The sequence below is a fragment of the Pimephales promelas genome, chromosome 25 (genome assembly GCF_988280905.1).
Source record: "Pimephales promelas chromosome 25, fPimPro1.hap1.1, whole genome shotgun sequence".
NCBI lineage: Eukaryota > Metazoa > Chordata > Actinopteri > Cypriniformes > Leuciscidae > Pimephales > Pimephales promelas.
Window position 1 is genome coordinate 19,422,516 of NC_142793.1, and position 15,003 is coordinate 19,437,518.

The 15,003-nt window shown below is 36.3% G+C and overlaps 1 protein-coding gene across 2 annotated transcripts in view; it reads left to right on the forward strand.

The window, feature by feature from the left end:
• The first annotated feature begins 380 nt into the window (after positions 1–380).
• tafa5b (TAFA chemokine like family member 5b) overlaps positions 381–15,003 on the forward strand; it is a 39,533-nt gene continuing 24,910 nt past the window's right edge. The window contains exon 1 of one of the 2 annotated variants that reach the window (XM_039658073.2): positions 381–879. In XM_039658073.2, coding sequence (XP_039514007.1) covers positions 771–879 — 109 coding nt within the window. In that variant the 5' untranslated portion in view covers positions 381–770. Of the gene's footprint in view, positions 880–13,339; positions 13,951–15,003 lie in introns of those variants that run through there. The other variant, XM_039658074.2, reaches the window with a different exon arrangement.

The window sequence follows — 15,003 nt, forward strand, 5'->3', positions numbered from 1 at the left end:
GAAATATAACTTTTAATACAAATTACAATATTTTATTATATCCAGGAAAACAAAATACCGCCGCCACTGACCCATGTATATAGTAGCCTACACTGTAAAAAAATATTGTTGGTTTTGGTTTAACTTTAAAAAAGTAAGTTACCTGGTTGCCTTAAAATAGCATTTTAATACAACGAAGTACAGTATATTGGCTTAATCAACAGAATATTATATATAGCTTATGTATTTCTTTCTCTCTCTCTCTCTCTCTCTCTCTCTCTCTCTCTCTCTCTCTCTCTTTTTTACAGTGTGTTATAATCATTTCAGTCAGGAAGTCATAATTTGATTTTCGCTTTTATGGGGAAAACACATTTACTTCAGTCACCAAGTAGGCTACTTTTCTGTAGTCGTCGGATGAAACGGCAGCATCGCGTCTCTCCAATTTAGCAGCCTATTTCTAAAGTTTTACAGTTGCAGTCTATTTTTTACCACAACTTATCTCGTTTTACGTTATCTGTCGGTTAGAAGCTCTGCGAGACATGATTTAGCCTATTTTTCTTTAAAGTGTTAGCTTGCATAGTCTCCACGCATCGCTGATAACAGAGGATGTTCTTCATTTGCAGTCTCATTTCAGTGCTTCTCACGGATACGTTCGCGGCGTTTCTCCCTCGTTTGTTTCTTTATGGTAACTTTGAGACGAAAGCCGACGCGTGAATAGCTGCTGGCTATATGAGCCAGATTGGAGGCTATTTTGGAGGCTAATTTGACTGGAGAACTGAGACTTGACTTTTATGGCTTCGCCCTTTATGAATAGGACTAGACGGAGCAATGCGTGGCTGACGATGTCCTCAACTTTCTGGGTTGTGGTGTTGCTGAGCGGTCTGCTGATCCTGTACTGCGGTAAGTAAACTGCTCTCCTGCCTTATGAATCTTTCATTTATTCCCATAACTCGTCTACAATAATGTAATTGTGAGTTCAGACGCAATAATGAGTTCGTTATGTGATAAGCTCGACATGAAAACAGGATACATCAAAACGAGGAGTTTTGGTTAGAGCATTAATTTAACCCCAAGTGCTGATAGATAGTTTTTACATATTATTTTTTATTTTTTTCCATTTTCAATTTGCCCACTTTTACCAATGACAGACAGATATATAGATAGAGACATATATAGGTAGATCTATAATTTCCCCTATTTCACCAATGATATAGCCTATAGATAGATAGATAAAGATATATTTATAATTTCCCCTATTTCATAAAAGGTTATTCACACAGACAGACAGATCTATGGTTTTACAAAATAACAATAGATAGATACATAGATAGATAGTTTTATTGATAGATTATTTTAGATATTAATTTCCCCTTCTTTACCTGATAGATAAATAGATAGATAAATAGATTATATAGATCTTTCATTTTACACATTAATTTCATCTCATTTTCTAATGATAGATAGATAAATAGATAGATAGATCTATCATTTTAGATAATAATTTGCCCTCTTTTACCAATGATATAGTAATAGATAGATAGATAGATAGATAGATAGATAGATAGATAGATAGATAGATAGATAGATAGATAGATAGATAGATAGATAGATAGATAGATAGGTAGATACATAGTTTTTACACATTCATTCCCTCAGTTTTACCAACCAACTTTCCTACAGTCTATGTTACTAGAAATATAGAGGGAGGTGGATGGAGAGAGAGAGAGAAAGAGAGAAAGAATCCCTTTAGCTACTACATTTAACTTAATCAAGCTCATTCCCTCTATATGACTAGATTACTGGTCTGGTGTTTGGGGACTCAGGAGTCAAGCCCCACTGTACTGTGGCTGTCCCACTGCCTGAGTCTTCATTAGCGTCGCGTTGTCCTATCGATTCCATCTATAGCACTGCATTTAGTTAGAGGACACAGCAAAAAACAGACACTTCCTCCCCAGTGGCCTTTCAGCAAATAGGCAAAACCCCTTAATCAGTTTTATTAGGTGATGTAGCATTTCTGGAGAAGACACCCAGAGCCCATTGTAGCTTTCAGAAGAGCTGTGTTCTTGTCTGAGTCACCATTGCATATTGACTTGAGTACATTCAAATCTTTAGTTCTTCCTAAGACAGGCCAGCAAATGGAAGTCTTTATTGATTGCTCTGCGGAGACAGCATTCACACAGCATTTTAACCTCCGAACAGCTTTTGGGACTTCTAATGTGTGGACGTAAGACTGCCAAATCTTTTCATTAATGACTCACCCTTCGGAACACAGTTTAAGATATTTTAGATTTAGTCTGAGAGTTTTCTGTCCCTCCATTGAAAATGTATGTATGGTATACTGTGCTTGTCCGAAAAGGAAATAAAGACATCATCAAAGTAGTTCTTGTGTCATTAGTGGATGAGCTAGAATGTTTTGAAGCATCGAAAATACATTTTGGTCCAAAATAATAAAAACTACGACTTTTATTAAAATCTGTGTTCACAAGTACCGTACATACATTTTCAATGGAGGGACAGAAAACTCTAAAATATCTTAAACTGTGATCCGAAGATGAATGAAGGTCTTACGGGCTTGGAATGACATGAGTCAATAATGACATCATTTTCATTTTTGGGTGAACTAACCCTTTTAAAAGCAACAAGAATCTTTTTCCATGTATTTGAGCCATTATTTATCTTTTAAAAGCTAGAATGCACTAGCACCACACTCGAGTCCATAACTCACAATAAGCCTGGAGACAGGCCATCTGTTCAGTGCATACAAAGAATAGACATTAAAAAAAAAAAAAAAAAAAAAACACAACAACAAAAAACTAAAATATGTTTTCTAACCAGCAACTGTAATGCTCAAAACAGTTGAATCAACCATTTTTCTGCATGGGACTGACTTCAAATTATTCATACTGAAAATTTGCAATATATTGAATGGTGTGCTGAGTCAGAATACAAAATAATAGGATTGTAAAAAGTCCTTATTCCAGAGCTGACAGGTCGTACTCTGTTAATACGTCTATACTGTTCTCTGGCTTTTGAAAATCAAGTTATGCAATGGCTGTAATGACCAGCAGAGTTTGAGTGGCTCTTGACCTACAGACTCATTATTCAGAGCACCTATAAGCCGCTCATGATCAAGCACTTTCATAAAAAGCAACCATTTATTTTTTGTATTTCTACACAAACCATGCTGTGCAGGCATATGCTTTATTATGCTTGTGACGAGGTATGAAGACTGCTAGCATTCTTTTAAACTTCCTTTCAAATAGGCAAGCTTTAAACAAATTATTCTCTAAGAACAATACCTTCTAAAGTGCTTATGAGACATTGGATTTCTCTGACGGCACTCACTGTTCAAAAGCTCTCATGGGGGCGATCTTGGAGTCGCTTCTTTAACGTTTTAAGAGCATGGATGGGATTCATTAAAATGGCTCTTCAAATGCAAAGGGTGGAAAAGAATCTCAAAGTAGTCGAGCAGTTAGAGAGCCATAATGCTAACTTGGGATTTCTATTCCTTGAGCTTCAGCCCTCAAGTGAAAACTGAGGCAGATCATCCAGGAACTCCTCTCACTGCTTATTTAGAGAGATTTGCAAATATCAGACATGCATAGTTTCCATGTGTAGCAAATCAAGGGCACTGTTAGGGAAGCTATTTTAAATCTAGCTTGCTAACCTAAAACCCCTAGGTAAGGGCTTTTAACAATAGTTTTTTTTTTTAACTTAATATCAACTTAATATTTGAAGTCAAACACGATCACATACTTTTTTAAAATTGAAACATCATTATTTCCTATTCAAATGTTGAATTTTAAGTTGAGCTAAATAATCACAGCAATATTTTTTTTACAGTGCAGTTTGTACCATTTCATTACTAAATCAGTTTTGTTAGTTGTACATTATACACAAAGTAACAATAAACAGCAATACAAAGTTTTGACACACTACACATCTACTCACTGCACGAAGTCGCATTTTATTGCAAAAGCTGACATGTTTTCAAAACAATGGTACAAATTCCACTACTGAAAATGTAGCTCAAAGATGCGAACGCTGTACAAGCGGAAAAATGGCATAGTCATAGAAAGAAACAGTGTGTACTTAAGTGAAACATAAAGGAATACACACACATACACACACAAAGAGCAAAGCTAGTCACTTTGAAGATGAGAGAGCACACAAGTACGCCTTGAGAAACAAATTCTATACTTACAGGACTTGACAAAGAAGTTTTTTAGTTTGCAAAATACTAATCGCCCAAGGCACGCTACTCCACTGCAGGGGCAAGAAGCAAAAAGAGAGACAATCAAACTCAAGTAGATGGGAGAATTTTTTTTTGGTCCAACGATTTGTAGCCGATGAAATAAACTAGTTTGGAAAAATAAACAAGTTTGATGGCAGCGCCAGGAAAGAAATATGAAGTCTGGTGCACGACAGCAAAATGAGCTGCTATTTTAATAAAGCCGGCGGATAATGAAGCCGCTCAATTAATGTGGTTTATGGTGTAGTTCTTTTCCGAAGCTTCCGTTCCAATAATGCTCTGACATTGAGATACCTTCTACACTTCCACACAAGCCAACAATAGATCAATCAGGCCGTTTGCAAAACCCATTGAAGGTGAGAAAAAGAGCGAGAGAGATAGATAGAAAGAGAGAGAGAAAGAGAGAGAGAGAGAGAAAGAAGTGTGTTTACAAGAGCTCATTCAACGGACACAGGGGAAGAGAAACCCTGAAGATATTTATTCAACTGGAGCAGTGTAATTCCAGCTGATACATTCATACATTTTGAAACATGGCTTTGTTAAGCTTCATTGGCTGTCTCTGGGAAAAAAAAAAAAATAAAAAATCTCTCTACTGCTCTATTCCTGAAACCTCGGTTTCTTGCTTCTGCTCTTTTTCTCGGGAGCAATAAATGTTAGATTGTATTGGCACTATATAGTCCAGGCCAAATCCTATTAATATGTGTTATATTAGGTTTTTCGTGGCAATATCGAAAAGAATCTCTCTCATTCCCGACGTTCACCCTCCAAAACTTTCAGCAGGCGTGGTTCATCATCCGCAAAAATAATACCTTCAGACCCAAAGCATTGTTACATTTTCGGACAGAAGGTCAACGGCGTTTCGCGCCACATGTAGACTGCAGCGTGTACTGTTAGTGACTCTCCTCCCTGCCGTCTGGCAGGCCACTCTATCCTCAGATTCGTGCTCTCCAAGCTTAACTAAATCAAGTTCAATTTGAAAGCAGGAGACGTGCCAGAAGTGCCATTGTGTAAGTCTTGAATAATGTAAAGCAGCTGATGCCTTTGCTTGTTGCGGAATCTCTTTGTGGCTCAAATAATTTAAGAAAAGCTTTCAGAAATCGCTCTTGCGGCAGCGTTGGAATGCTTTCTCCGGTCTCTAAAAACAAATTGTCATATGCAAAGTGCCTGGCTGCCACCAAGGTCATTTTCTTCATTTATTCATCTTTTTGTTCACCCCCCTTCCTTTGCAAGTATTTGTCGGTATTGATTGCAGACGATACCTGCTTGTTTATAATCGGCCTTAACCTCAGGTCAAAAGCTGAAACAGTATCATAACCCTGCATTTCGTTTCCACTATATATGACGACATTCATTTTTCATAAGCTCAACGCACACTGCCAGAAGTAAACAAGAAAAACCACATTGTTCTGTAAGTTCCTTCATAATCCCTGACATGCATTTCATTAATTCACAAAACTGAATGGAACAGAATGCAGAGGTCTCGAGATGTGTCTGAACTTTTATAAACCAGACACAGTGTCATAAACTCTGGGAATGGGATAATTGAGACGTTTGTTTATACTGTAGGTCAATGACAAATAAAAGTACGGATATTTTAAAAATCTAGATTAGAACACAAGCCAAAATCTTAGAAACAGAAAAAGTACAGAAAAAGTACAGTTTTCAAGAAAAGTTTCGATTTAATGTCATGTGGTGCAATCATCAAAAAAAATGTACACATATTCATAATTATTCAAAAAAGTAATTATATATATATATATATATATTTAATCAATTAATTTAAATTATTTAATAATAATTAAATAATCTAATTTAATTATTTATATATATTTAACACATATTAATTATATATTTATCATTTCTAAAATATAAACACATAAAAACCTGAATTAATGGCCGTGTCATAAAAAGGTCAAACTATCTGTTATTTTAAGAGATTTTATTGACCTTGACACACAGTCATGGCTGTCTGCCCTGTTGCAGGGGTCGTATAGGCTATGCCATAATTTCCAGTCATTTCCTGTCCTCTCTGTGCCATCATTTCCTGTCCTCTATATGCCATAATTTCCTGTCATTTCCTGTCCTCTCTATGCCATCATTTCCTGTCATTTCCTGTCCTCTCTATGCCATAATTTCTTGTCATTTCCTGTTCTCTCTATTTCCTATCATTTCCTTTCCTTTCTATGCCATAATTTCCTGTCATTTCCTGTCCTATCTATGCCATCATTTCCTGTCCTCTTTATGCCATAATTTCTTTTCATTTCCTGTCCTCTCTATTTCCTGTCATTTCCGGTCCTCTCTATACCATAATTTCCAGTCATTTCATGTCCTCTCTATGCCATGATTTCCTGTTCTGTTCTATGCCATGATTTCCTGTCCTCTATATGCCATAACTTCCTGTCCTCTCCATTTCATGTCATTTCCTGTCCACTCTATGCCATGAATTCCTATCATTTCCTTTCCTCTATATGCAATGATTTCCTGTCATTTCCTCTCCTCTCTATACCATTATTTCCTATAATTTCCTTTCCTCTCTATGCCATCATTTCCTATCATTTCCTTTCCTCACTATGCCATCATTTCCTGTAATTTCCTGTCCTCTCTATGCCATGATTTCCTGTCATTTCCTGTTCCGTTCTATGCCACGATTTCCTGTCCTCTATATGCCATAACTTCCTGTCCTCTTTATTTCCTATCATTTCCTTTCCTCTCTATGCCATGATTTCCTATCATTTCCTGTCCTCTCTATGCCATCATTTCCTATCATTTCCTTTCCTCTCTATGCCATCATTTTCTGTCATTTCCTGTCCTCTATATGCCATAATTTCCTATAATTTCCTGTCCTTTCTTTGCCATTACTATCATTTCAACATCAAGTCCATCAACACCCCCAAAGCTTCACAGTCCCGGGTCGACATTTCATTCAGTAACATTAGGCATTTTTATTTATATGCTGTTTAATGTTGATGATCATGTTATTTTACACATGCATCTGCGCTTACATATGCTGTCACTTGTTTCTGCTACTTTTTCACCTGTGTTTTAATATGGAGATTCAGTGATGTTTAATATGTTTAATATGTTTAATATTTAATATGGAGATTCAGTGATGCTGTCTTGAGTAGGTACTTATTTTGAATAAGAAGTATGTTCTATTATAGTATGAATGTAATCTGGACGTACAATATTCGCAATTTTGCCCTTATCATGTCACTACCAGTGTCAGTCAAGTCACTTCACTGCCATTCATAAATCCATTGAGTGTTTACATATTCATACAACAAAATATTCTGGGGGCTCACTGGCAACTTTTTTTTTTATATAAAACTCTGGCATGGAAAGAGTTAAAGTTTTTCTGAATAAATGAATAGATCCAGACCAAAAATGAGCATTAAGTCACTGACCTTTATATAGACCAATAATTAAAAAATGGTATGTCCTGCGAGAAGTATTAAAGGACAGACACACACATACACACCTATTCAGAATTGTTTCTCCATCTACTGACGGGCAGATGCTTTATGATTTGCCTTGAAAATGTTCTTGTGTGCTTTGCATAGCAACGACGGGAAACTGGTATAAATTCTGCACTGAATATAGAATGAATGTATTCCCATCTGACCTGTGGGCAGTAAAATTCATAAAGTGGCCCATCTTTTACAAGCACATTAACTTTTTTCTCCTCTCTCTCTCTCAATGCGGTGGTAATGCCGCCAACAGTTTGAGAAAATGGAGTTATCCTCTGTGGAATGCCTTCTCGTGATTACATCTCTGGCCTAAACAATATTTTAGCCAAATCTGTAGTTCATTTTATTGATCCTTTACAATATATTAGAATCTAATAAGCAATCTCTCTTTCAGTCATTGCTCATAGAATCATCTGACTAAAGGGTTTTCTTCAAATCCCTGCATTGTCATAGTGATAATGTTATGAAATCTGCAGTGTTTCATTGTGCCGAATGATATAGCACTTTAGAAATGTGGTTACACAAGCCAAGAGAATTTAGGATTACAACTTGATAATCTACCCCTGCATCATTCACATGAAAGCCTTTTTAAGCTCGGTTGCTTGCCCACACTACACCTTGTCTGAATGATTTATCCAAAACGTTTGTCAAAAACTGCTTACTATCAACTTTTACGCCACTGTGGACAGCACATTTGAATCTGTCAATAATTAATTTCACACATGCTATCCATTTCATAAACACAAGCTACAATGGTGCATCACGGTCAATGGGCAAAATGTTAGTTCAGTCAAATCAATACTGTCCTTAATGATACTGGCCTGCCCTGCATGGAAAACCCTTCAGAACTAGAAAAAGATCTGCTTTTCCATCCTCATGCCCTTTTTGAACCCCCCATCTATCTTTTAAACAGACCAAGGCACGGCATGTAGTAGGCTACCTTTTGATCAGAATTTTAGAAATACCAATAATTGATAGTTTGCATGAGGGTGTCAACTCTAATCAAAGTTAATTGCGATAATTGTTTCCGAAATTAATGCTAAACACTATTGAAACATGGCTCTAATGGCAACAATTATTCAAACAGCATTGAGAAATTAAAATGTTCAATTAATCCAAAAGTCGGCTTTAAGCATATATATGGTTCCACGTTAGCTAAACAAGAGTCGGAGATTGAAATGCCAAATGGATCAACGTATCTTGAAACCGGGGGTATAGACATTGCTGAAATGCAGCAGATTTACTGGAATGTATATTGTGAAGGCGGATGTCACATTTAATGGGATTCATCCAAATTGGATTGCACAACCCCAACTGTAATAAGGATGCGCTGTGCAGTTCAGACTTTTGGTTGGTGGTGGGATTTCCTCTTCAGGTTTCTTGTATTTTATTTGGTTCAAATCTGTCTTGACTAATTATGCTTAATTGAAATGAAGGTTTCACACCCTAGAAGCCATGATCCTGTGGTTCGAACACCTGTCAGAGCAGAAAGTCTTACATCTGCACATCAGTATTGAAATTAGTTTGATTTGGAGAGATATGAGTCACTTCACCTGCTATACACTGTCATTCTGATAGGATGCTCTTTTGTCTTGCGTTAAAAAAGGTCAGAAATGAAAATCTCTGTCATTATTAACTCACTCTCATGCTTTTCTGAATCCATATGATTGAATGATGATGACTGGAGCTGTCAAGCTTCAAAGTGACAAAAGCACTATAAAACGATCATATTCATGTTATTTCCCAGCTAACAATAATATGGTTAGCTAACATTCCAATGAAGTTATGAAAAACATTGTTAAAAAAAACGTCCAGTTTTTTTTTTTAAAAATGTTTTAAAACCTTTTTTCCTTAACATTTAGGGAACATTCCTTTTGATAATTTTGCAACCATGTTTTTTGTTACATGTTTTTCTTCAGTGATTAGACATGAATCATGAGTTCTTTTAATTCATATTCTTTCATAGAATCAGATGATTCTGTTCACAAATTCAGTTTGAAAGCTCTTCGGTGCATTCAAAAGTCTATTTAAAACGCTTCAAATCATAAATATTCGCTGTATTGTAAAAAAGCAATGGTTTCTTATGAGATCTGAATGGCTTTGTCCCTAAATGTCCCAAAAATGCACTTTGGTTAAAATTTACACTACATAAAGAAGTTCACTTTAAAAATAAAACTTTTGCTGACAATTTACTCACCCTAATGTCATACAAGATGTCCATGTCTTTCTTTCTTCAGTCGAAAAGAAATTAAGGTTTTTGATGAAACCATCCCAGGATTTTCTCCATATAATGGACTTCAATGGGAACCAAACGGTTCAAGGTCCAAAAGACAGTTTCAGTGCAAACTGTTCAAAGGGCTTTAAACGATTCCAGATGATGAATAATGGTCTTATCAAGCGAAACGATCGCTCATTTAATTTTTTTTAAAAGTTTTATAAGCTCAAATGGTCGCCTTGCTCTGTTCTGTGATGCACGTTCGTGACTCTCCTGTTTCGAACTCGTTTATCAAAATGAATGAATCTTTTTCCGAGTCAGTTCGTTCATTTCGTTTGTTGAATCAACCAAATGACATGAAAAAAGATTCATTCATTTTGATGAACGAGTTCGAACAGGAGAGTCACGAACATGCATCACAGAACAGAGCAAGGCGACCATTTGAGCTTATAAAACGTAAACTTTTTTTTTTAAATGAGCGATCATTTCACTTGATAAGACCCTTATTCATCGTCTTGAATCGTTTAAAGCCATTTGAACAGTTTGCCCTTTTGGACCTTGAATCGTTTGGTTCCCACTGAAGTGCATTATATGGAGAAAAATGCTGGAATGTTTTCATCAAAAACCTTAATTTCTTTTCGACTGAAGAAAGAAAGACATGGACATCTTGGATGACATGAGGGTGAGTAAATTATCAGCAAAAGTTTTTTTTTAAAAGTGAACTACACCTTTAAGAGCTTGTTCATGACATGCAAAAATGTCACATTAGAGACCGATCATTGTACTACATAACATTTGTGTAACAAAAAGTTATTTTGAAGCATGAAAACCGCTTTTGTCCATTCAATGAAACTTGATAGGGTCCAAAACAACTCCACTGGTCCCCATTGACTTTCATTGTGTGGACAAAAAAGGGACATTTTTCAAGACATCTTCCTTTTTTTTTACACAGAATAAAGACAGTTATACAGGTTTGGAATGACATTCTTTGAAGTTTTGGCTCAACTATCTCTTTAAATGAGTAGTATTTTGCAGATCAATCTATTACTTTACAGAATCATTTCTTTGCTCACTTGATGTGTGTGTCCTCTAGACTTTCATTCAGGTAGCAGGTTCCCAGGGTCAGTGAAGACGGCGGCCCTGTGATTAATCCTGACAATGACAAAGATATTGATTATAACAAGACACACCATGTCGTCAGGCGTATTGTGAAGTGGAAAGTGCACTTTAGGGACATTCAGCAGTCAAGCGGTGGTCTGCGCTTTGCTCCCCCAGAGTGTTGCAGTGATAACGCTGACAGGAATACTGCATAACATTACGGTGCAGGTGAGAGCGCCCTTGGCTCTCAGACAGGAAGATTGTGATTGTGTAAGTCAAGATGCATTAATATGTTTTTATGTTTCCCCTCTTTATTTTCTCCCTGCCTCCAAAGCACATTAGCACATGCTGTTCTTAAAATATCCTGAGATTCATTCAAACTATTTTTATACCGTTTGGATCTCAAGTTCAACTGATTCACTGATCCGGTTAACAGATCACTGCAGGGGAAGAATGTCATTGAATGCGGACTTAAATTCCTGTCTCTTCGCGTAAAATCTATCACATTTTATGGTGCTTTTTGTCATTATGGAGCTTGACAGAGTTTTCATTTGTGGGGATGCTTCTAATGCACTCATTAGCATGAGATAAATGTTTTAGTAATCTTTATCATTTCAAATCTAAAGTCTGATGTTCTTATAGCTATCTAAGAAGTTCTCTGAACAAATGGATTTCTGATTCCAAATCCAAGAAAAGGATTTAGATAAAAAGGGCAAACAGTGGCTTGTCCCTGCATTGATCTGAGAGATTAAGTCCATGTATTGAAATGTTGAGGTTTTTTTTCCATCAGTGTGTGGGATTTCAACAATTGTTTAATTTACACTGTTTCTTTTCACCGTAATAGCTGCTAAATACTTGATGAAAACAGTTCAGAAATGAATATTCATACTCAGGTACTTTCAATGGGTAGTCGTCATGCGCAGATTTTATAGCTGGAATTAGCTTGGTGTGATTTTTTTTTATCGACCAAAAATAGCAAACAAAATAGGGTACTGAGTCTGGCTGATATTGTTTATATATCACACCAATATTGCTTTCCAGTGTCTCCTCTGAGACGTTGCAATTACAATGGAAAACAAATGTAAAAAGTAAATAAATGAAAGCCGGCTTAATAAATTGGAACCAGGTCTATTGTCCCAGCACATTTTGTCATACGGTCCCTCTAACAAACACTGCAGAGTCAAATATAGATATTCCCCTTAGACGAGATGGAAATTGAGAGATAGAGCGGGAGAAAATGCTAGATCTGTAGGAGATATATTGGCAACACAGGAGGAACATGTTATTATAGGGCTGGATATTTCAGTAGCAGCTTGACTTTGCAGTGGTGCGGTATTCTGAACATATTTAATTGGGTCCCTGCTGATTGATTGCCATTCTTCTTCTGAAGCTCGGAGTACGTGAGAACAATATGAGAATATGATGAGATGTCATGTGTGGACAGTTGTACTTGGGGGTAATATGAAAAGTGACATTAACAGCAGAGAAAATGGATTACTTTTAAATCTGAATATATGCATTAAATAGATCATTATTAATTATATCATCAAGAAACAAAGAAAAGAGCCATTCATCACTGGATGAAGAGGCATTTTTAGGGAAGATAATTAAAGGAAATAACTAAAACTAATAAACCACGAGAAAGCAAGTCTCCCTCCTGAAATGCATATACATGCATTAAATTTGAATGTTAATTTAGATTGTGTGTGTACCGAACCTCATGTTGATCCAGGGGGATTGTCACTGTTATAAATAGCCTAAACGGCTTCGGGTAAAATCATCTCCAAAATGAGCTTGATATTTACATATAAATCTGAACATCAACATGATATTTAACATTTCCTAAATGCAATTACGTACATCAGATGGAAAATGAAAGAAATTAATTTTGACCTGCATGTAAACTATGAAGTACCAAGTAATGTAATATAATTTATGGATATATATATATATATATATATATATATATATTTTTGTACAGTAAAGTTATGGCAACCACATAAAAAGTAGGCTAACTAAAATAAACTATTTCATAGATTAATATGAAAGGGAACTCGCCTTTGATATACTAAACAGCATAATAAATGTGACTTTTTGATTGAAGATTGAGGACGCCTTAACTAGGTAACTTATGTATCCCTGTCAGGTCAAAATAAAAAAAATGAAAAAGAATAAAGCAAAAAGTACAAACTTTACTTATGCAATTTAGAATAACTGGTGGCCTACACACAGCCAGGTATGTCTTTCTCGATCTCCTAAGTGGAATCGCCCGGAGATTGACAGATTTAACAGTGATGACGTCGATTTTCAACCAAGATGAAACTCGCGTGCAGACCCGCAGCCTCAGTAGACGCTCAGACGGGCAGCACCGCTCGCGTTCTTGGGATGCACGCGCGTCCGCACGATTTCTGCTGGGAAGTCAACAGAACAATGCAGTAGACTAGAGACCTCTCGCGTGATGCTGGACATATTGAGGTCTTTCCCTGGACTTTAACGGAATTACGAGGGGGAAAGTTGTTCATCTTTAGTTCGAGGCTCGTGCGTGGATGTGGGAAGAAGACATGCGGCGATTTGGCTGTTAAATATTTCGGGACGAGAATTGAGAGAGAGACTATGTCGCGGTTAATGGGACACAAAGTGTCAGATGCCGCGTTGAAACTCGTATTGAACTTTAATCTCTCCGAATAGAAACCTGTCGCGCGAGCAGTCCCACACATACCAACATAGGCTTTTTCGCATGGAAAGTGTCCTTACCGATCAGCCTGTTCTTCCTGAGAATAAGGGAATGTTTATTGCGTGTTGAGTCGGGATGGATGCGCTGTTGTGAACGCGTCAGATCTTCAGAAAGATGCAGCATCTTCGTGTGGCGTGGGCGCTCGCGGGAGCGGCGCTGGGCTTTTTTCTGCTCTTCTGGATTCAAGCGCATTTCTTCGGCGAAGGTAAGCCCTAACGGTCAAATTGCCAGAATTAACTGAATGCTGAAAAAAGTGCTAATTTTACGATAAATTATTAGGCCTGTAAGAAAAACATGCAGTTGTGGTTGCCAGAACTTTACCGTAAATATATAGTGATGATGTAAACATTTTTTTGACTTTCGGTTTGACTATTAGCCTACGCGTTATATCTTTATTTTTTCCCAACTGTAGCCCATATACGTCATTAAATCATATAATATTAATACCAACCTATTTAAGTATTAAACAAATGTTTGTTACAGTGAAATGTACTGATTGTACAGGTGGAACAATGGAAGGCCACATGATGATACGTCAATGAAAATTGGCCTCTACAGCAACTAGAAGACAGACATACCCAAACATCAGACACTAAAATTATTCAGTAAACTTAACATAAAATGCAACAAAAACTTAAACGTACGGTACATTTGTGTATGGGAGATGGGAATGCAGGATTATAAGGTGGTTTCTAAGATTTACTTACAAAAATATAATATCAGCAATATCTAACCATAAAAGTATAATGTGCCTTGTTAAATATACAATTTTTTATTTTCAAAAGCATTTTTTTAAATATATTTTTCAGTTACAAAAACTGAACCATCAGACACTAAAATAATGCAGTCAACAATAACATAAAATACAACATAAAAAACTTAATGGATGATAATGGCTCTTTCTTCACAAATTATAAAGGAGTTTCTAAGATTTCGCTACTTAAAAAATATAATTTAAGCAATATCTTACCATAAAAGGCACCTACGCATTGTTGAATATGCAAATTGAGGAATCGTTAATATTTTTTAACAGGTCTTTTTTTCTCTTAAATGTAGGCTAATATTTACATTTACCAGTATCACGGTATATCGCGATACCAAAGCTTCAAAATACTGGCGATGCCACTGTTATTAAACAGTAGTGTGTAAGTAATGTTGTATTTGCGGCAGTAAAACTATTAAAATAACTATTCTAAAAGTTAACTTGAACACGTAATGGCTGCAAAAACAATACAAGAGAGTCTTTTTGAGTGCCATT